The 24,828-nt window shown below is 39.9% G+C and overlaps 1 protein-coding gene across 1 annotated transcript in view; it reads left to right on the top strand.

Moving 5' to 3' along the window:
• Nucleotides 1-4,100: 4,100 nt before the first annotated feature.
• The window catches only part of LOC145995200 (thrombospondin type-1 domain-containing protein 4-like), a 164,476-nt gene continuing 143,748 nt past the window's right edge, over nucleotides 4,101-24,828 (top strand). Inside the window, exon 1 of the mRNA XM_083131759.1 lies at nucleotides 4,101-4,540. Within this exon, the coding sequence (XP_082987885.1) occupies nucleotides 4,490-4,540 (51 nt within the window). The 5' untranslated portion in view covers nucleotides 4,101-4,489. The remainder of the gene's footprint in view (nucleotides 4,541-24,828) is intronic.

The raw sequence follows: 24,828 nt of genomic DNA on the forward strand, positions 1-24,828 counted from the left end.
TGGTACAGTGGGGTGCACAAATATTGCTTGGAAAATTGTCCAGGATTATTTTCATTATTTTTTTCTCTTGTATCCTTTTAAGAAATGTATTTTTACGTATGCAGTTGAAGAGGTGGTCAGCAGCTTACTAATGCCTATGCATCCCACTGTACCTATGGAGCATATCGTGGAAAACGCATCAACTTTCTTATATCTAAAGTGCTTCCAGAATCTTAACTCTCCTTACATAACATCAGGTTACGAGGCAGGAGCAGAAGCTCGAATGTGTTCTTTTGTAAATATTCTTCTTCAATAATTTATATGTAGAAACAAAATACCAAATTTTACTAAGCACGTTGGGAAATCTCACATCTTGAAAATAAAAGTAACCTCCTACTGAATAGTCAAATGTTATCACTTACATGACTAACTCGTAACAATAAAGAAATTACGTGGATAAAACTAACGTAGACCAAAACTGAAATATAATAAACCTTTTCGAGCAGGCCTCATCTCCAGGAAGGTAACAAACAACTCGGGGCAAGCTCCGGCACCTACCGACCTGTTGGGTGAGATGAGTCAAGGCAAAGAGATAATAAACGTTTTCCTGTTAGCCCAAATATAGGCAATACTTAGGCTGGAGAATTCAATGAACCGATGAGTCTCTAGCTTCGTGATAAATATGAAACAAAACTGCAGTTTAAAAGGTTAAATATATTCATGATGGTTGACGACCGTACCTTTAAATTCTGCTTTTAAATCACTGGTTTTCATTCACCGTGCTCCGCGAATTTGTCAAGTTGAAATTAAATTAAAAGGTAATTCAATGTAATAACAGCATTTCAATCAATGCATTTTAATGGAAGGACAGTTGCCTAACGCAAACCCACGAACACAGTGTATGTGCTGCCATCTGAACAGCCCTTTCCACAAAACTTCGATCGCCAAACTGCCTCATCATGGGAGCCTAAAATCCCTAATTTGTCTTCCTCATATTCCAAATTTGACATGATTCCACCCCCCCGCCCCCCCGCAGACAAAAACTTAACCGAGGTCCAGGGATTCAAGGGTTTCATGCATATTTTTTTGCTTCGGTTTGTGCTCTTGCAATTTCTTTCTTCTCCTTTTTCCAATTCCCCTTTTTGCTTCCTCTTCAGCAACTTATGAGTTTCGGCTGCACACCCGTTTTCCTTACCCTGGCGCCGAAACTTCCATCAATCATTAGGATCACGCGTTGCGAGCGAAGAAAATCAAGATTAAGTGTTGCCACGTGTTCGTGAGAATATTTTCCGTTAAAAACCTTCCGCCTTATTAATGCGAGGCGGCTACCAGGCACTTCTCAGAATGGATGAGCTACTTTTCCTGCAACGAACGTCTGGATAATTTCATTCAGCGATTTACTTACTTAGGGGAAATAAATATACGAGAATACATCATAATAGCATGGGTACCATGGTAAAAATAGGGGTAACCTCGCACTGGAGGGTGCATAGAATTTAAGCATGATTTTGTTAGCTAAGAATGTGTGAATTGGATATGCGCCTGATGCTGTACTGCATGTCATTGAGCATTTTGAGATTCTCAAGATGGCAAAAATTTTGTTTTGAACATATTTTATGTTGAGATAGGCTAATCTGGACAGACCTACAGTTTGAAGTGAGATCAGGAACACTGATGTATGTGCTTCCTCCGGGGATCGAACCCGCGATATATTCATGATTGCGTCCAATATCGTACTGAAAATGTACCCAGCGAAGAAAAGCATAACAGTCTTAGACAATCTTTCTTGTTTTTAAGATTGGGGAATACAAAACAAAGAATTAAAATGTATCTTTCTGTTCAGTAGCGGTCAGAAAAAAAATAAGAGGGAGGGAAGGGGGCATAACAATTCTCAGTATTTAAGTCAATGGAGAATATTTCATATGATGATTGTGACGTAATTATGTAGCAATTAATGGACAAAATATTTTGCTGTCATTTGGGGCTAGCCTCTTTTCTCCTTTAGTGAGCAACTGTTTATATTAGTCATGTAGACTGGACCTCCAAGATGGCGTAGTGGTACGTAATCAAGAGGTCTCGGGTTCGATACCCGGTGGAGGCACATAGTGCTTCGGATCCCACTATAAACTGTAAGTCCAGTCCCGATTAGCCTTATTGTGCATAAAGTGGACTTAAAACACTAAATCAAAAAACAAACAAATAGTCATGCAGACTACAAAATTTGTTCTGAGAGCTTGTGAACATCTGCTGTTAAAGGTGAGTCTCCATGCATAAGGTGAAGTGACGTTGTGTCCCCATATTTTCTCATTTTAAAAATTGAAATCAGCAATCACAAAATAATGATAATCATCATATCTATTGATCCGTGGTCATATTTTACATTTCGCTATTAGTTTTTTTTCGTGAGGGGGCTGCTTGCCCCATATGAATAGGCAAATTGATATGACTAACACCTCTACAAGCATTTCTGAAGACTCATGTTGTCAACTTCTAAAGTATATCTTAATGAAATTAACAATCTTATGCACATATTTTAATTGGTTTCTGTTCTGTTTCTGTTCTATGCAAATTCTTATGCATAGAACTTAACGTATAAATGATGATTAGTTGAAATAGCTAACATAATAAACACAATGCACTGGACTCTAACACAGAATTGGCCTCCCCGATGGCGCAGTGTTACCGTCGTCGCCTTGTAATCAAGGGGTTCCGGGTTCGATTCCCGGTGGAGGCACATAGTGGTTCGGATGCCACTTTAAACTGTAGGTCCAGTCCCGATTAGCCTTACTGTGCATAAAGTGGACTTAAAACATCAATCCAATCCAATCGAACACAGAATTTTCAAAGTTGAGATCGTGGCAAAAAAAAACTCTCTCCAGGAGCAAAAAAACTTGTCATGAAGGCACGCAACGGGTCTTCAACTACAGTGAAGATGGTGTGATTAGTACCTCTCTCCCGTCGCCTGTACCCTGCAACATTGCCCTTGGGTAAAGAGTATGTACAGTCACGGATACTGCTGGGTTGTAACGATTCCATTGAAATTAAAGTCAATGCATTCATTACTACCCAGAACTGTCCGTGACTGTACGTACAGTCAACAAATTTAATTAATAGTGCTCTGTAATTTACACAGCGAAATTTTTATGCACTCATTATAACTGTTTGTAAGGTATATTAAATTAGAAAAACTTGCACTTTCAGTGAGCAGATGATAGAATTTTCTACTTAAAACCAGTCGGTCGAACTGCACCTTGGGCAAAAATGCTGTATAGAGAAGCGAGTTAGGTCGCTGCTAAGTGAGAAGCCGCGGTGGGCTAGTAGGTATGTCGTCTGACCGCTATGCGGGAGACTCCGGTTCGATGGGTGGTCTCAGATGGGAATATCTCCAACCTTTTCCCCTGCATAAAGCGGCTCAGGGTTCACCCAGCCTCAAATAAAATGATTACCTAGAGGCAGCTCTGGTGAGTACAGGCGGTCGGAGGGCGGTGCTGATCACATCACTTCCAAAAAATTCTGAGATCGAGAATGTGTGGGGCCCAGATCCACCTTAAATATGCCTCCATGGCACGGTGTAATGTGCACGGGAAACTTTACTTTTACGTTAAATGAAGTTAAGTGTTTAGAGCAACGTGCTACGGCCAGGAAGTCCTGAACATGTCTTCTTTATGAGTGTATCTTGATGAATTTTATCATCCTCATCTTCGCGATTAGTTAAAAGTGGCAGAAGAGCGAAGTAAAATTAACCAAATGAACAACAACATTCAACTACATGAAGTGAGCGCACGTGTTGGTTATTATATTTCTTGATCTTACATGCAAAATAAAAAAAATACCTTGTCATGGTAGCATATTTCCTTATATTAATAAGTTGTTTAAGCGCCAATGTCGTATTGTCGATTTATTGAACATCAGAAATGTGTACGCGAAATTAAATCACGAATATTCATGTAAATTACCCTACCGCTGGAAACCCTGACCGTATTTTCCGCGTCGTTGTCGAGCTCTCATAGTTACATCCGTAGCCGTCAGAGGTCTCTCTGTACAGGTGTCATGCCGTGTCCTGCGCGCGCAACTCCTTTCCGAAGTCTCAAATACTTCTAGCAGACGACACGCTACTCAACCCCAAGAGACTTCATCTAAGATCAAGGCGAAGATTGAACAGGTCTCCTCCGACACAGGAGCCGCGTGTTCGAACGCATCGCTCTTTGCAAAGTCTTCGAATCAGCTGATCGTGACGGACTTGCTCGATTCGGACGCGTTGCGAAGTTTCTAAAAGCCATTTTTTTTTAGTGCCAGCAACAACGTTTATCACTCCATATGCTGGTGTATGTGGAGGTTGAAAACCGAACTTTATTCCACGATGGTTTCATAGGAACATTCCTTACCGGTGTCTTTGCCGGCGAACCGAAAAGAGCTACTCGCGTGCGACAATAAAGGTTGAAGTTGTGTCTGTTGAAGTGTTTATCAGTTTTTCAGAAGATATAGACAGAATAAAGGACTAGCAGTAGCCATGACGAACATAAGGAAGTTTATAGTACTCATAGTATTGTGCGCCTTACAGGTAAGTTTAATATATTGTTTGTGCTGTATTGTTTTACGTCTCTGGGACTAGTGATCGATCGTGCATCCTCGAAAATTTCGACTTTTTCGTTTTCAGATTTCGACGTTTTAAGATGCCTTAAAGTCATATTTGAACATGAGGAAACCACAAGTAAGCAAGATATTTTAACCCTGAAATGTGACCACGTACGTCCAATTCTTCGCGTTCCGGACCACGTTCACCATCTTTTTTAAGGCAATTTTCGTCATGCACCCACAAAAACAAAAATTCGAAAAGATAACGTACAAGGTACAATTACTATCCTAACACTCCTAACCTAACTAAAATGTAATTTTATTCAACTTCTTTTCTCAGTCTACAAATTTCGATGTTTTACGAAACCACTAATTTATTTCAAAATGTAGAAAGCAGAAATAAGAGAGGTATTTACACCCGAAATGTGACTAATTCGTCGTATCCCGTAACAATTTCACTACCACCTTTTTTTTTTGTTAATGTTACACACGCACGAGAAAAAAACAAGTGCAAATTCTAAAAATAACGTAAAATTACTATCACAAACCGAAGATCTTTGGTTGCGCGTTGTACTTACTGCAGGGTATTATTTGAACATGGCATTCTTACTGTGAACCAGAATTTTGACAAAAGTCCAATTTGAACTTGGAGTACACGGCTACTTATTATTGGCCTAATACGAGCTTATGGGATCTGGGCTTACAGTTTAAAGTGGGATCCGAACCAGTCCGCAAGGTCCTCCACCGGTGATCGATCCTGGGATCCATTGATTATAAGGACAGGGCCATGCTTTGCTCGCTTTACGCTCAGATAGGCTAATCGGGACTGGGCTCACAGTTTAGAGTGGGATCCTAAACACTGTGCAATGTGCCTTCACCGGGTATCGAACTTCGGGTCTATTAATCATATTGTGTTGAGTGTATAGCATTACCTCCAAGCCAATTTCATAATGCTCCTTTTATATCACTTCCAATGTGAACCTGTGATCTACATTGACTCCGAACACCTGTCTAAAAACTCCCATCATCAATTGTTCCAAGGCAATCCAGAAATTTGAACACAGAACCTTAACCACGACCATTTTGGTACTAAATTTACCTGTACATTAAACCTAAAATATAGGTCATTATAAATAGTTGATCGAGTTCAGTGGATAACTTGTTTCATTTCATATGAAAGTTCCTTGTCCAGGAAAAAGAATATGGTTCACGAACACCTTGGCTATTAATACCTTGCTTCCAACGCGCCACTTCGGTGAGCGAGCGCGTAAAGTTTGACGCTCACTGAGACGCGGCGAAACACGGAAAAATCCGGCAGCAAAGCTTCTGTTGTCTCTGCTTCTATTGAAATCAAATGGTGTAACGCCCACTACAGGGAAACGCGCGAAACCGAAGCACAGAATTTCCGGCTAGAAGTCTGCAGGTTATAGAAATGCTAATTGATGTCCTTTTACCAATCATATATTGTCAATGCGAGATGTTGAGGATATAATTAAACGTATGTGAATTTTTGGAAAAACAATTTAAATGGTGTTCGAAAGTCAGTACGTTTTTATTTATTTAATTTTTTAAGTGATTGAGCAGCGGTCAACATATCGAATCTCATCGCCGCCTTTTCACAAGTCTGGTTAATTAGATTAGGGCCCTCTATTATTTATATGCTCATGATAGTACATCAGTGCTAAAATTTTATCTGCTACCCGGAGAGTTCATAATTAACATGAACGTTTTATCAAAAAGGTGCGTCGCAACATAAAATGAAAAACTAAACCAGCACTGGATTGTTTTATGTATGGTTTCGCTTCAGTCGCTACAACGTGTAGGGAGTTTCTCTTCAAAAAACTCAAAGTTTGAAGCACAAGTTAATTTAAATTTACTGTTTATATTTATCTAATTTGATATTTGTTATTTAGCGTCGCTTTTATGCCAATTTTGGCTAATCGCGGAATATATATATATATATATATATATATATATATATATACATACTCGCAGTTAGTTGATAGTTAAATATTTTTAAGTAATGAAAAGTTTTGAAATGCACAAAAAGAAACATAAATATTATATTTAACCATACGTTACTGATATATTACGAAATTTTATGATTTTTCAAACAACTAATTCTAACACAAAATAAATTCAATTTTTTTCTGTATTCAGAAGGAAGAAATCTTTCTCGTCAACATATCTATGATTCTAAACTTTTATAGAACACTATGGTTGCAATGACCAACAATATACTATATATATATATACATCGAGGTGAGATGAGTTTGATTCGGTGTGTGTTAAGTCCACTTTATTCGCAGTAAGGATAATCGGGACTGGACCTACAGTTTAAAGTGGGATCCGAATCACTATGTGCCTCCGTCGGGTATCGAACCCGGAACCCCTTGATTACAAGGCGACGACGCTACCACTGCGCCATCGGGGAGGCTCTCAAGGTAAGACGAGAACAACCCATATCATCTCTGCATTGAACGATTCATTACAATCGTAATTCAGTTTCTAATATCATGTCTGTCTCTTGCTTGCTCACTTCGGATTAAATTTTTGAATTACGGTATATAAATCAGCTTAAAAACTTGGTATCAAAACATTTTCTTTACTGTTTCCATGTATAGTCTTGTTTCGTTACCGACACGAGACAGAGGTAATTGTGTCTATAATAGTCTCGGTAGCACGGATAACCGGTTCAGACTAGATGTACTATAAAAAATAAAAGAAACGTTGCGAAAACGAGATACGAAGATTTTACAGCCATGAAACTTGTATCTTCCAGTATTGTTTGCTTTGACCTTGAGCTATGTTACATTCACCTTTCTCTCTCATCAGGAAGTTGAAGCATGGAGTGGCAAGAGCCTCCTATTCAAACACCTTCCCCTCCATCTTCACAGAGGCTTTTACCTTGGCTCATTCTTTAGTTACTTTAATCACATTCCGTGATGATCAGCTGCTGGCTATCAATTTTTATGCTCAGCATTATTTTTCCAACTTTCGTTCTTTCGCTTTCACTGTTGTTATTAAATATGGGTGTAACTTGGAATCCTCTTCTCTGAAAAAGCTTTGAGATTTGAAGTCCACTTTATGCAGTCTGGACCATCCGAATCACTATGCGTCTCAACCAGGTATTGAAGCCGGGACTCCTTCATTACAAGTCGAAGACGTTGCCACTACGTCATCGGGGAGGCCATCTTTTCTGAATAAAGCACACATAGCAGCAAAGCTATGCATTTTCATACCTGCAAAGCTATGCATTTTCATACCTGTCTTCCGCTGATTTTGTCCTTCTCTTCCAAATATAGGGCCTCCCCGATGGCGCAGTGGTAGCGTTGCCGTCTTGTAATCAAGTGGTTCCGAGTTCGATACCCGGTGGAGGCACATAGTGGTTCGGATCCCACTTTAAACTGTGGGTCCAGTCCCGATTAGCCTTACTGTGCCCAAAGTGGACTTAAAGCACCAATTCAATCAATCAAAATCTTCCAAATATAATATTCGCGAATGTAGAATGTTTTGTTACAGATTAACTAAGATCCAAATGCAAAATTTATTGTGGTGCGTATAACAGCTGTCTTGTTACATTTACTACATCAGGAAATGTTATAAAAATATATACACAATTTTATATAAGGCGTGTAAGTACTTCTGTTATTAAACGTAAATTGCAAAGATTACACCTCCTTATATATCGAGTAGAAAGCCAGTAAGAAGTGTTTGTAGCGTTTCAATTAATATGAGTGTAGTTGCTGTTTGCATCATGTATACGTATGTATCCATCGGATTGCTTTAGCCGATCTCTGTGGAGAGGTGGTAAGCACAGCGTGCTACGACGCCCGCGGTCTCAGGTTCGAATTCAAGCATGACTGTTCTTTCTTAGTAACCCTTTATCAATTTTATCATATCACCACTCATCCTCATCGTCGCGATTAGGCAAGAGTAGCAGAAAAGCGACGCTATATAACAAAAATCAATCACCACGTTGCAGACGAAAAAAATGCAATGCATTATCTAATCTGCAAATCAAGCAAATTACAGTTTTCTGGGTTGTTGTGGTACGATATTATCTTGGTCGTTTGATTACTGATGCTGTATATAGCCAGGAGCGGCGCTAAAAATGGTCTGGGGTGGATCATGGGCCTACCCTGTCAAATAATAACAGACGAATTTCGTGATAAAAAATGTATAGATTATATACATCAGAATATAATACATTAAAACATTTTTATTTGGAGATGTCACCCACCCAAATCTTTTGACGTAATCCAATGACCCACTCGCACCGCAGTTCCGGGAATATTGAATTTAGATCGTGCAGCAATTGTACACAATGGGGGAAAATTCTTTTTCTCTTACTAGTGATGTAACATAATATCATAGGAAGTTTTAGCCTGGCCTATGGGTGGCAAGAACTAAATCAGGTCTTATTCTAAAGGAAATAACTTTTCTAGTTTACTATCATTTCAGTAAAGCCACCAGTGATAAAGGTTCTGATTTAGTTACTGAAAACCGAAGTTCACTATTATGCAACATCACATCGTCACCATCAAAGAGGCAAGAAGAAGAAATTCCAAAACGTCTACCATTCTGTCTCTCTCCTCGCACAAAGTATGACGTATCTGATGTACATTCTTAGAGGACAGCCGGACCCTGTGGCCGAGTGGTTAGCACATCGCGCTGCGACACCAAGGGTCCCGGGTTCGAATTCATCACTCATCCCAATCTTCGCAAATTAGCCAAGAGGCACAAAACGCGAATTAAAATAAACTAAATCAATCAATCAATCAATCTTAGAGGATAGTGCCTGTAAAGTCGTTACCATCTTTCATCCATTTTCCATTTGCTGAAATAGATTAAGACTTTTCATGGTTTGTCATTGGACCCATAAATGTCTAGAGAGCCCTCATAGTACGAGATAGCGTAGTGGTTAGCACAGCACGGCGCCAGGGGTCCCAGGTTCGAATCCAGTCATGGGCATGGGTGTTCTTTGTTAGTGTCTCTTCATCTATTTCATCACTCATCCTCATCTGCGCTATTAGCCAAAGGTGGCAGTGAAGTGAAGTAAAATAAACCAAATCAAACAATTGTACAGTCACAGACACTTCTGGGCTCTAATGATCCCATAAAAAGCCATTAGAGTTGGTAGAACTCAGAATTGTCCGTGACCGTAGGAGATAATTTTTATCTCAGAACACCAAAGAAACGCTATACAAACAAAATCGTGAAACGTTCAGTAAAAATCAGTCAACGTTAATAGTATTTGGGAAGTAGTTAAACTGTGGGAGGAATGTTGCAAAGAGCCGTCGTCTCATGATTACAAGCTTACACCTTGACCCAGAAGAATCCTAGCGAGTGGTGTCATCCTTTCTTTCGACAAGAGGAGAAAGTGTGCAAGTCATCAACGGCTATGATCATTGTGGCAGTAGAAGACTTAAAAAACGGCCAAAGATGTTCGGGTAATAGTGATGTTCCGTTAAACAATTCTTCACAATCCTTCTCTTTTACACAAATTTGTTGGAACCGCTACCGTTTCGGATGGACGATATTTCGGATAATCCGGAATATATTATAGCTTGGTATTAAACATGCATTGTCGTGACAGAGGAGTGATGACTCACTAGAGTCACGCCAAACAATGCAGTGCGATACTAGTTTAGCGTTAAGATTACTTGTTACTGCTGTTAGAGTGTAGTTACTGCTAAAAAAAATCTTACAAGGCGTTACTGTTTTAGAGGTACAATAATTTTTAACCCTTTTCAAAACTAATACAATGTATCGAATAAAGATACTGAGTTACAGAGTACAAATGTACAGTCACGAACACTTCTGGGCTACCACACCATTAGTTGAAGCCATGCATTTCAATTGTGAGAATAACCGAAATAAGAGTGGCAAATTCAAAACATATTCCAGACTCAGCTAGCAAGTTTACAACTTAAAGCATAAGAATCACAACATTTTACACGATGAATGTTATTAACTCGTTTAGTTATTAAACTGAAAATCCAACTATTGTGTTACACTCATGGCGACCCATTAGTTTCGGCCTTGCATGAGATAAACAACCCTCTTTTTGGCTTTCCACGACGAAAAATTAAGTTAAAAATATGTCCGCTTCGTTTGCACAAGAACAGCGTTATCTGGGAGCAATAAAAGTGAAGAGATAACTTCCCGAATTTATAGCTTGGCACTCACCATATCTGTTACATGTGAGGGCTAGACGAACGTTGAAAGCGCGCGTTTTTACACTGGGGCGACGGAATACGTTTCCATATATTTCGTTCAATTTTCTAGTTAACGTTCGCGAAATAGCATACCTTGGACAGTTTTCCTCAATTGTGCAGGCGATTTTAATTGAGGTGTACAAATAATTAGGATGTTACAATGGCATCGATGTATGTGACGTGTTACGTGCATGAACTACATTGGTCTTCTTCACATAGCTATGTGAACATCCAGAATTCCAATTCATTATCATTAAATCAAACAATATCATGTATTCAGATATGACAATTTAGTTGTACGAAAGATTTATATAAACCACATTCTTGAAAAAACTAGCACGCAAGACTTTCGCAGCAAATATTTATAAGTACAGTTACAGTTTCTCATTTGAAGAAGTAACTACGAGTATACGCCGCGACAGGTTAAGTATGCAGCAGGTTTTATGTATTAACCCACGCGAGAACGGCGCTCAGAATCTCCAATGCCAGTCTTTTCTCTACCACCGAGCTGTTCACATCACAGACAGTGAGAAAACCAACAGTATTGCAGCGAAACTACATTCTGCGCGCACGTTCGGGTCTGTGTAAGCGAAAAGTTGCTGCAAACGTAACCTGTCGCGGGGCGTAGTTACATTTACTGTTACTCATTTCAAAAGGTAACTAATTACAATTATAGCTAGGTCTCGTTTGCATCTATGTTTTCTTAAAGACCAATCATGACAACTACGCGAAATAATTTATGCATATGATTATGACAATCAGTTTTAGTCACCTACTTTCTATATCCTAGGTTTTCGTTATTTTATATTTTCTGTAAACTTCGTATCCTCTGGAAGCTTCGGTAGAAAAACACCACGTTTCTGAACCTTTTGTGTTTTTCTGCTTTTGTCAACTTTTCCCCCTTTCGGTCGTAGGAGCTCGGAACCAACAATGTGCTGTGATAAATCTTTCACTGTTTTTGAGCGACTTTTGTGCATTTGGCGACGGAAAGTCAACTTGGGAGGCCAATTACTGAAGGAACATGTTACGTACCGGATGAGGGTAGAACTATTCTGTTCACCCCATTTTAACGCAACACGTGTGCTTGAAGAAGCTGGACCAGGCAAAAAATGGACGCTTGACCACCAACGTCGTAACTTCAGATTCCCGCGCCTAAAAGTCAGTCCGTTGTATTCGAAGTTTCAAGCTGTCTTTATATAGTGGCAGAACGAACAAACAAGTACAGTCTACCGCCAGTTTTCGAACCGACAACACCTCTGCGACAGTCGGAGTAAAGATTCGGGACTTTGTATTTTTTCTACCGCGCCGTGTATTTTATCCTGCGTGAGTGAGTGACAGTGACTAGTTGTACGAATACGCAGTGTTAATTAGTGACCTGTGCACTGGATTCGCGTTATTCGTTTTGTGACGAGGAACATTAATACCACTATGGCGGGCTAATCACAAGAGAAGGAGGGCCATGGGTCTTCCTAGCCTGCATGAAGCCGACAACGCAGCAGATCATCGCTCAGCGTCGCGACGCCACACCACTAAAACGCCGCCACAAGCGCTACAAAAGCCACAAACGACGCCCACAGCCCGATTAGAAGCCCTGAAATGATACCGCCGAAAGCCGCCAGTCGAAGCAGCATTCCGAGAGTACTTCGACGCCGACACCGACGCCCGACGAGAATTCTACGGAGAGAGAGAGAGAGAGAAACTGGAAGATGAAGCGACACCAGCCCACACTTAGATCTACCGTCTAGAAGAGAGATTGAGATAATGAAGCGACACCTACTGCGTCTTGAGACGACGCCGACGTCCCGCGTGAGATTAGCAGCGAGAATCCACGAGTACCCCCGGTAAAGGAACTTCGCCCGTTTTTCGCCGTCCCCCCAGAAAGAGAGAGAGAGACGATGCGAAGCAATTAATCGCTCCATTACGAGGCCGACAAGATTATCGCCGTGATGTAGAAGCTTAGAAGGAAGGTGTGTCCAAGAAGATTGCGAAGTGCCGCTACAAAGAAGTAGCGTGGGGAAGTGTTAGTGTTGCAAAGAGGACCGCGGATCGACGTCCCGCCGCCGTTTAGAGGACTACGGTAAACGTCGCTGAAACGTCTAGAACGCCGAGATGGTATAGTATACTACTGTTAATTTTCTATATGTGTGAGTGATCATCTACCCAAGCCTCCAAAGATCGGCCGTCGGATGAAAAGATACCTGTATTTAAAGCTAAAAGTCGCAAAGGTATTGATTAAATTATTTCTCGCCAACATCATCTAAATTTCACGACAATTGCTAATTCGGAAGATATATTCACAGCATACTGTTGTTTTTCCACGCTCTGCGCCGAACTGTTGAGTAATAATTTTTATTTATGTCACCTTATATGCTTTACTCGGTAAAATATTTGATTAAAAACAGCATAAATCGTGTATCTCTTGCAGAGATCATCCCTCAAGTTTGCTAAGTGAGGAAGTAAATTAACTGCGTGCTATTTTTAATATATATTCATACATAAGTGTCTTCATTTTTTTTGTAAACATGTATGCCTTGCAGTTGATATCTATGTTGCACGAGTTGCGTGCCCTGCCTAATGTTACTGAAGTTTCAAGGCGCATTAGTAATAATTTAAACAATAATTATTTAAATGTTTTGGTAAATTGCAAGAATAAAAAGTTTACGTGTCATGCCCGTTGGCAGAATGTAATGAGCACGCGCAGATGAAAGTTTAGTATCTTTAATTCTAAGCAAATTAACGTCTTCGGGCGCAGTTTAATATTCATAAGAAAAAAACTAAATATTGCATGGTGTCTAAAAAAGGGCCAATGTATTTATGTTAATGTAATTATTCCCCTGCGGTATGAGAGAGTGTGTGAATGCTTGAATGATAGTGAGGGGTTGTGTAATCTGTCTATTTTTGTGTGTTATATAATATACATTTTTGTTATTTATGATTTGACTATGATTTGTGTTCATACAAATAGTATACTAATCCTCATAACTATTGGTATTTATATTTTAGTCAACGTTAGGTCAGCAAAGCATATCTGCCGGTTAACATCAATTATTATTACTATCTACGTCATTATTATTATTATTATTATTGGTTATTATTATTATTCAACGTCACTTTATGCACGAGTCGGCTATTCGTCGGGGGTAAAAACCGATCCGGTCACACGTACCCTGGAATCAAAACCGTTAGCTGGGCCCGGCACCTAGGAAGGGGACTTCGGTCTCCGGACTAAGTGTCAAACATAGGTCATGTACCTAAGGTCCGGTGAGATGATGAACTCCAAATAACTTCGCATATGGAAGTTTAATGTTCATTATCTGGCGTTTCTTCCAGGGTCAGTTCTATACCAGAAACAGGATTTGGTTGGTCAACACTCGAAACCTCCTTTTCACTGTACTCAGAAATGGTACAAGAGGAGGATTGACGTTTTAACTAGGCTAGACTGAGAATTCTCCTAGAGTATTGTCTCATGTAACACTTTACCTGAATTACTTCACTAGGAAGCATATTCACACATACATGTAGGGCGGTAACCTGATTATTTCGATAGATCATATCTTTGTTTATCGTGAATAGATAAAGTGGTAACTATGTGAACCTGCGAAGCATGGCTGTATATATTTCACGGTACCTAGCGTCGTGGCACAATGCATATGTTGCTACTTATCTACTAGACGAGACCGAGGCTAGCCCTACGAGACCCGGGATGATCTCGAGGCGTGCGAGACAGCATTTAGAACTCGAGACAGACCTCCTCACACATAAGACAAGAAGATACTCGTTCAGGTGGATGATGAACGTCCAAACATAGTATGCGTAAGATGAATGTTCTTCACTTTGGGTTACTTTGATAAAGAAAAAAAAAATCAAATTTTCTTTTTAAGCTCGCTTTGTGCCCATATGGGCTAATTGAAATTTGACCTACAGTTTAATGGGAACGAATTACTATGCAATGTTCATGTACTGGGAATTGAACCCTGGTGACCTAAATTACAAGGCGTCAGGGGAGGCCCTGTTTACTTTGCATTTCCATAGGTGGTAGAGTCGAATTACTTTCGGAACATCTCCAGCGGACTACGCGAGTCTGTCTAGCGAGCCTAGTGGGCGTGTAGGGGGTTTAGCGATAGGTTCTGTGTTGAGATAACGTCAGCGGCTCACTTCGTTGATTGGCTGCTTCGAGAGTTGTGACTCATTCCGAAGCTTCAAATGCATAACAGCCGAAGATGCTACTGAAATAATCTCCCTCTACCAGAGTACTCCAGCCCAACAGTGGTAACCGGTATATAGTTACTTTGGAGCTGAGAATTAACTATGGAGGGGGATGTCATCCATGACAGCGATGACTTTGCCCCCTCTCTTCCCCCAAATTTACATCGGGTCTTCACATTTGGAACACAAACTAACATCTTCAAAGTTTCAAGAGTGATTCATTTAATGAAGCAAGTACAATTCGTTGTGTCAAATGCCACTATATAAATGTAATCACTGGCTATTGTAAAACTCGCAGAATATGTATCGCCTATCATGATGAAATATCATATCGATTTTGAAAGGAACGGTTTATTATTTGAATATTTTTGTTATTATTACTGTGCACTTATAATCCTTGCAAAATGCAATATATGCGTTCCTGTTTACACATGACTACAGCAGTAGATTGCCACCACCGTCCGCTCCAAAGCAAAAATAAATAATTTTCATCCATGATTGGTGAATTGTGCAGTTTGACGTTTACATGGAATTATTGGAATGCTACCTGAACTTCACCTCCTTACTGGCAAAGAAACAAGGATTAAAAGTGTATAAATTGTAAGAATTTTATCTATTTCATCTTGTCTTTCAATAAATCTATATAAATTCATCTCGTGTTGGTTAGTGGTCAAAATAAATAACGTCTCATTGCGTGGCACCAGGTATTTCACTCTTCTTCGTGACGAAATGTTTATCATGCAGTGCTACGAAGTCGGAGGTTGTCATTTCGAGTCCTGGGTAAGGCACTGTATTTGTGACCACCTCTCTTTTATCGGGACCTTTTTAACCTCATCGTCGCGACTAGCCTAGAGCGGTAGAAACGAGACGTGCAAAATACTACACAAATGGAGGTTCAGTTCGTTGTTTTAACTAAGGATGACTAAACCAAGTCATTTTTCTCCCGTCGATTATTCAGCCTTAGAAACCACAAGCTTCCTGTTACAATCGCATTCACTTGGCCGATAGAGTCATACTTATTTCTGCACTTGAGGTTTCCAAATCGAGTCGAGAAAAAGAAACCAGCTGCTCGTTAATTATGCACGCGAAGACAAGCTTGTGCACACACGTGGGATTACGCATACGCCAAACTTTGCCCACATCTTCCCACCGAACGTAATCCAGGTCCCCTGATTTGAGGACAAAAATATTCTGCAATGCAGGAAACTGAGAAACATGTCATTTCCTTGTCTCTTCGTGGGCTTTAAATTGCGGAAACATTTGCATTTAAGCCCACAGTTTATACCAATATTTTCCAACGCCAAAGCAACAAGGTGTGAGGGACGACAGTTCTTGTGTTCCTCGGGCTTGTACTGGTGTTCAAAGGGAAGCGATTACATTATACAGGGAGGTTATTGCAGCATGCCACCGCTTCAGCATCGGCCGCTTGCCGGCCCTATCATGCAACAGGTGCCGGCAAATTGCGTAACAGATAGCCCGTAACAGAAACCGCTTGTTTTGTAATGTTTCCACTTTTCACAATTACAGTTACAATTACAATTGAAATAAGCACGTACCTTGTCGCACGGATGCAGGAAAAGGTGTCCTCCCAAATACAAATATTTCCGGCACCTTATTTCTGACAGAAAATCTTAGATTAGACATCGCTACTTTATCCTCAGTTGACAGAAAGGGAAGACAGCATCCCGGCGCATAAAGCAAACCGAAAGCGTAAAATGATATTTAAAAGTAATAATAATGATGATCACTAACCTCCTGTGTTATAAGAGATGTTGAAAATGACTTCCTTCAACAGCAATACAACACGTTTCTTAGGTTCAAGAGATCCTGTCTATCGTAATCCCTGACCACTTTTCTGCAAGAATTCGTTTTCACGTAATTATCGTACATAAAAACTCTATGTTCAAGACTATATTTGTTTAACGACATAAGTAATGAATGAATAACAATTAACACACAATAAAGCACTAGCACACCAACTCAATAACACAGTATAAACAAAACGCGTACTGATAAACGCGAACAGAAGTGAACATTAATGAGCGTAGACTCACTGTCTGGTAGCCGACAGTGTTGCTAACCATTTTTCGGCAATGTCCCTACAGACGTAGTCAAAATGTCCCTACAACTGACCAAATGTCCCTACGCCAAGTAAAGTGACTAAAAAAAAAACACCTCATGAGCATGCAAACAGAAGATAAAATATACACATTTACTTACCAAATCTTTCTGCTCGGTGCTTCCACAATTAATGAAGGAGCGAATTTACAATACAGGACCTCTCCCCGATTTTTTGTAATATTTCGCATACTCACTAATTGAGGCCTCCTAATCACGAATTTGAAGTTAAAATTTGGGGGGTCACGTGTAGAAATTGCAAAATAAGTGACATTGAGTGGTCCGCGATCGGCACGATTGCTTATTATTTACCGGAAGATTTTGTGTTTCCAATACTTAAAAAACGAAATATACATTCCTGATATTACTACGACCCCAAATTTTAACTATGTTTGCCTATCCTAACCTAACCTAACCGTACCTGAATGGTTCGTGGGGCTATCCGTCAATGGTTTGTTGGGCTACCCGTGCATGTTTTTTTCGAGCCCAAATTTTAACTATGTTTGCCTAACCTAACTTAACCTAAACTTACCGAGAATGGTCAGTGGGGCTATTCCTGAATGGTTTTGCGGTAATTGTGATTACGAACCGATAAAAAATATTATTTTCGTAGCACTTTAACGGCAAACGTTCATCATCGAAGGCCATTTTCGTATCCTGCAATTTTATGATTGATGTACTGTTGCCAAATTTACATGTAATCAAATCAGTTCTTCTACATCGTGATTGTCGCTGTCACATGTAAGCACGTTCTTTGGGCAATATACTGAAATCCATAAGTTTATTAATTAGCCCACAGCCATCCTCCTGCACACTCCACCTAACAATCTGTACAACATTAACAACTTTTTTACTGTTCTCTTCCGCCATTCTTACACGATCCATGCTCTCCAAGTATGAAATCAACAGTGTGGCAACGCTGTAGACAGCGTAACTAATTTTAATTTGTTCATATCAACAAATATGGCTACCATACTTGTATACGGAGAATCATTGCGAGAATTGAAAAGCTTATTTTACAACTTCTACACGTTAATGAACATTTTTTCCCCCTCACCCCAACATGTTAACTTGAGATAAATAATCACGAATAATTATTTCGTGAGTATAAGACGTAGCATAGAAATTACAGAAGGGTCCGGTATTGTAAATTCTTGCCTTAATGAATAATAGGGGTGTGCTGGACAGAATTTTTTGGGTCGGGACGGGATCGGGACGGTAATTTTTTAAAATCCCGACATTCGGGACTGAAAAATTTGCAATTTCCCGACCAAGTCGGAAAATTTTCTGGACGGGAAATGTTCGAAATTTCCCGAAGCACTGGAAATCTCGAATTTTACAAGTCATTTTCACTTTAAGTGATTGTTTTTGCATTTCTAGAATAAAAACTTACAACTTTCGATAAGTTCCAGAAACTTACAAGGCAGAAAACGTCGAGAATTAACGACTTTTTAAAGTAAAGAATCCAGCACACCCCTAATGAATAACGTTGAGTCGTTTACTGTTGATTATGTTATTTGAAGTCATACATGCTGCTGCTGTGAAGAGATGGATGTTGGTTGGTGATGCTGTATTTCCTGCATTCTTTAACAATTTTGGTCCCATTTTATTTCCCTTTTTTGTTTTTGTATCACTTAACATTGAAAATATTCTTTCCGTTTCCGCGTTAGAATGCGGCAATGTTAGCACTATTTTCGCGAGAGTGGAAATGTTTTCAAAAAGGAACTTGCCTTGAAAGTTTTTGGTAACCGATAACATGTTCCAAAATTCTGATGGAGATCTGTTAGTTAGTTCTTTTTTCTCCTCCTCGCTAAAGTATCCAGATAAACTAATTCATAAAATGTAATTTACCAAGATTGAAAAAAGTACCTACGTTTTCCCTCATTTGGCAAAATCTGTCCCTACGTTCCTACGCGGGCGACATTTAGTGAAAAGTCCCTATGCGTAGGGACATGTCCCTACGGTTGGCATCACTGCCGACACGTGCAGTATGAAGCGCCATCTCGCGGCTGACAACTCACCCAACCCCCGATAAGCTGCAGGCGCTGTCGCGACAACTGAGAATAAAGTAGCGATGACTAATCTAAGATTAGACGTCAGAAATAAGGTGCCAGAAATATTTGTATTTGGGAGGACACCTTTTCCTGCATCCGTGCGACAAGGTACGTGCTTATTTCAATTGTAATTGTAACTGTAATTGTGAAAAGTGGAAACATTACAAAACAAGCGGTTTCTGTTACGGGCTATCTGTTACGCAATTTGCCGGCACCTGTTGCATGATAGGGCCGGCAAGCGGCCGATGCTGAAGCGGTGGCATGCTGCAATAACCTCCCGTTATATACATGCACACACCCTATAATACGTTCTCGCGTTCCTACAATGAACCTTTAGCAGCCTTAATACAACGTTCCAAGTGGCAAACAATTTGTAGTACGTTGCAGTTTGAAAGAGTCCAGTGTCCAATATTAATGTATCCTCAGAGAGGTACTGGAGAATTTCCCTTGATCCAAAGTTTAGGGTATGGGATTACGTTTTTAAATAAAAGTTAAAGGTATACAGCACCGTGACATGAAGGCACATTTAGGAAGGGGGGGGGGGTGCTTCACATATTCTCGGACTGTAATTTTGGAGGTGATGTGATCAGCACTACGCTCCGGTCGTCTTTACCTCCCAGCGTTGCTCCAGGTACCCAGATACGCTTTATGCAGGGGCAAGGCCGGAAAAATTCCGACCTTAGATCAACAACCCCGGGTATCGAACCCAGGTCTCCCGCGTGGTAGTCAAGACACCCTACCCACTACACGACCGCGGCTCGTTTTTAAATAAATACCAAGAATTGGGCCTACATAACATGCTACTTACTAGCTGGCAAGCAACTTATACCATGTTTATCACACAATAAGGAATCGTGTGATCATAGTTAGTGAATATCAGTTTGTACCCAGAGGGAAGCTAGGGGCATATTCATTGGTCTAAGTTGTAGAAAATAATATTATCGAAATAAATACAAATATTTTACACTATCTCCGCCTACGAAACGCCCACTTTTCAGGCGCCAACAAGCGAGAGTATGTTACTACATAGTAAGATTAAAATACATTCATACGTCCAGTCATATCAATATTAATTACTCAGAGGAAGGGAGTAGGAGAGTTGAGTGGTCCAAGCCGTAGTAAATTGCATTATTACAAGTAAGATAACCCCTGACTATTTAACAGTCAAATTTTGCAGGTGTCAAATAATTGGAGTTATGTTTTCTATGTAGTAAGGATTAATATCAATTGGTTTCAGGTTTTTGTTTTAAGTCCACTTTATGCACAGAAAGGCTAATCGGGACTGGAACTATAGTTTAAAGTGGGATCCGACCACTATGTGCCTCCACCGGGTATCGAACCCGGGACCCCTTGATTTCAAGGCGACGACGCTACAGTATCAATTGGTGTAATATCAATTTATAGCCTATGTGTAGAATTGAAATTAGTAAAATAAATAGCATCCGTTTGCCGACTTCTGCCCGCTTAACGTCAGGATTAGGTTTTGCACATAACGTTAAAATCAGTAAAATATAACATAACAAACATTTATTAATATGTAATGAATAAATACATGGAAAGTATGTAACTAATGTGTGTCTATGCTATTACATAATAGAACTATGTAGTAGTAATGAAACCAGAAGGTTCAATGTTGTTTCCTAGTCTGGGACTATACAAAGATGACCGCATTTGAAAATAAATAATTCCAAGCTAGTTTTTGTATGAAGCTTGGTCTCTACATTGTTCTTTGTGGAGGCGTGGCTAATTCTGACTGACAACACCCGCCATTTTTGCGTTGCGATTCGGATGATGCTGCATCATTTTTCAACTTCGTCGGGTGCAGTGGCGTATGCTAAGTCCAAGATATGGGCTACGTGATTATGGAACATGGATATGGAAGGAGGTGGATCTGAACACCGTGTATAAATGTATACACACACACACATTTTGCTCGGTATTGTTGCCATGCCAACGGCGGCTAGATTGCCAACTCATAAGAAATCAGGTTGCCAACTCCAGAATGGCCCATCATCTAATACAAATTAATAATTTTATTCACAATTTATAATAGATTTTTCTTCTATATTCTACTTCTAGATTTCAGGCATCGCAAATAGCCTAGCTAAACTCGAATATACGCTCCTGGTCGCGTGAGGAAGAGGCTAATTTACGTAGCGTGAGCTGATTGCAAATGCCAGCAGATAGCGTTGGGCGTTTGATACTTGCATAACGCATCCAAGAATTAGATAGCAAATGCATCACTGAAGCAGATATCAAGAAGTTTTCCCCTTGCAAAAAACATGGTTAATGGCAGTTGGCGAATCAGAACTTCTTGCTCTGTTCGAATGCAAACCAACGCCTTTTCCAAAAATCAGCATGTGAATTTTTTATCATGACGATAAAATCGAATGAAAAATTTTACTAGATGAGAAAACAAACACAAACCTAAAAATACATCCATGCCCTAAGCCATGGGCTTCAATTAAACTTAAAACATATCTTGGGGCCCCAAATCTGGTGAAAGAAGACAGAACAGTTAAGACTTGAAAAATACTAGGCATAATAATATATCCAAAAACCCGGCAGTTGGGGAGGACGATCACCCCATTCACCCTTATCTTGGATCTGCGCCAATATTCTCCCAGCTAACTGTGGAGGAAGGCCACACATAACGTCAGAGAAGCGAAGGAAATCGAGTGGCCACAGCGAAGCAGTACACGCTGCTGAGAAGGCTGGTAACTGCAGTGGCTTTCCCCCGTCCACGCAATTCCGTTCCTCTTACATCTTCATTGGTGGAGCCGTCTCGCATCACTACTTGCGCAGAGACTTGTTTTCGTTTGCCTGCTCCACAGTTAGCTGGGACAGAGTATACTTTGCATGCAATGGAGGGTGGGCATGCAGAGCACAATTAAGGCATATAGCATGGGCTTATGATTCACACAGACACAGCTTTTAGGCTAATTGTATCAGAACGTTAGTTATATTTTTACCTCATTTTAAATACCTAATTTTTCATCTCTGTGGAGGCTCCTTTGTATCATGGATGAATGCACCTTTTCTCCGCTATTCTTGCTCAAACTTTGAGGCATTTTGAAACAGAAACAAACAAGGTTATTTCGGAAATATTAACACAGATGATGTTTTCCTTGTTTGTTTTTGATGCAGACATTAGATACAGAAGACAGGGTGCAGGGCAACAGGAGCTAGACTTGGTCTGAGAGTGGTGACTGCAAGATTTCAACGCGCAGTCTACGGTGTCATGTCTTTCCACGCATCCAAGAACATCGCCACCAACAAACCGGGTTTCTGCCACCTCTTGAGACATTCTTGAAAGACGAACGTCCGACATGTTTCCCATTCGCTTCCTGCTATAGGATACGCTGCTACTGGCTTTGGTTTACGAGAATAAATGATCTCTGACAAATGAGAAATGACCCTAAACACGTGCTTGGTAGTAGGCACCAAGTGTTGCCAGACCAGAGTGGCAGAAAGGAGCTAAATCACTTCTTGGATGGAACTAAAAAATGAAGGGACGTTCGCCATTATGCTTGTCACTGCTGTTTCTTCGATATGTCCATAACATATCAACGCTCGAACGATTCTTTGTCGTTTGTTCTAAATACACTTAAAATGGAAATAAACTTACCCAGGCTTACATTCTTTCTTCCAAGAGTTTGTAACACTGTACATGCAGTTCAGTTGGTCGATCTGGTTTACAAGCGGGATAGGAAAGTTAGCACTGTTTATGGCAAACAATCATAACAGGCTGTTACAATGTAAGCAAACATTGCTTCTTATCTGTGCTTCAGATATGCAAGGAATTCTGGGATGAAAGCCAATAACCACAACTGCCGTTTAAGATATGTTTTAACACCATTAAGCCTTGTTTCCATGATTATGAAAAACTAAAATATGCTGACCAAGGCAGTAATTTATTTTATAAAAAAAACATAAACTAACGTAACGTTTCAACCTTCTAGCAAGGTCTTCTTCAGACTCTGTATCAAGTACAAAAGTAACCAGATACCACAAAAGACCATTATATATACACAAACATTACTCCCTCCAGACTATTTAGAAAGTTGTTTGGAACTTTCTAGCAGATGACTTTCACTTTGCCAACTTCACTTTCACCTAAAAGGCTAAACACAATTACTTCCATATAGAATGTGGTTGGGCTTTTAATCTCACACTCTTTTCCCTTCATTTTTCTTCCTTCTCCTTTCCTCTTTCTCTCTTGTCCTTTCCACTCTTTCCAACATCTTCTTCCATTCTTTGTTTAACTTCAGTCCCCCATTCCAGTTCATTGTGTCTTCTTCACCTTTCTTCTCTATTTCCTTGGCTTCCTTCCATTTTCTCACTAGCATTCTCTTCTCCCTTCCTATCTGCTTAGCCTCATCCCACTCTATGTCATGTCCTGTTTCTCTCGTGTGTTTAAATATTGCATTTCTCTCTCTCTTAAGTCGTACATCATCCCTATGTTGTTTCAACCTGTCTTTCAGCCTGTTTTTCGTTTCTCCTATGTACACACTCTGACATTCTTTACATTTCACTTCGTAGATAATCCCTTCTTCTTCCTCTTCTCTGTTTCCCTTCTTCTTGTTAGCATTCCTCGCAATTCCTAAGATGCTTCTCCCTCCCTTCCTGTATGTTTTAACTCCCGCTTTCCTAAGCACTTTGCATATCTTTTCTGTGGTCTTCCCCATACTCCTTATTCCAAACCTTTTCTCCTCTTTTTCTTTCTCTTCCAATTCTCCCCTGCCCGTTTTCTTACTTCTTCTGTTTATGTCCAGTCTATCCTGCTTCTCATAGCCATTCTTTTCCAGCTGTTTCCATAGGCTATTTATTTTGCCTTCTTTTTCACATTCTTTCATGCATATTTTCTTGATTCTGTCCTCCATATTCTTTATAAAATTTCTTTTTGTCACCTCACTTACATCACTTCTTTTGTGGCAGAATACCCCTGCTGCACACTTCTTCTGATGCCAAGCGGTTTCAATTTCTTGTCCTCTTTTCCTTTTCATCAATATATCTAGATAGCTTATCTTGTCTTCTTCTTCTATTTCAAGTTCCAATAATATCCCTCTTTCTTCATCTTGAATTTCTTTGACAAAAATGTCAAGCTGCCTCTTGGTTCCCTTCCATATGCCAAAGCAGTCGTCCACATATCTGCAAAACAGAATTATTTTGTCACCTCCCTTTTCTATCACTTTCTTTTCCCATTCATTCATAACCAATTCAGCCAATGCTGGGCTTAGACTGGAACCTATATTTAGTCCTTCACTCATTAACATTATTTTATCTCCCATTATACTGTAACCGTTATTCCAAATGGTTTCCAGCGCCTTCACTACCCTTTCACTATCCCATTCTCCTATAATTTCTTGTCCCATTCTCTTTTTAATAATGTCCAAAATGTGTCCCCTCTTGATGCTCGGGAACATACTTTTCACGTCTAAGCTAAACATTGTCGTCTTCATCTCATTTAACTTAAGTCCTTTTATGAGGTCTACTACTTGTTCACTATTCTTAACTGCTCTGCTTTCTTGCTGTGTTACTAACACGTCAATAACTTTCTTTAATTTCTTTTCTAAGGGTTCCAAAATATTGTTTCTGCAGTTCATTACTGGTCTTAACTTTATCTCTTCTTTGTGTATCTTTGGAAAGCCTTTCAAACTTGGTAGTCTTCCTGT

This window comes from Lepisma saccharinum, chromosome 11 (assembly GCF_977018435.1).
Source record: "Lepisma saccharinum chromosome 11, izLepSacc3.1, whole genome shotgun sequence".
NCBI lineage: Eukaryota > Metazoa > Arthropoda > Insecta > Zygentoma > Lepismatidae > Lepisma > Lepisma saccharinum.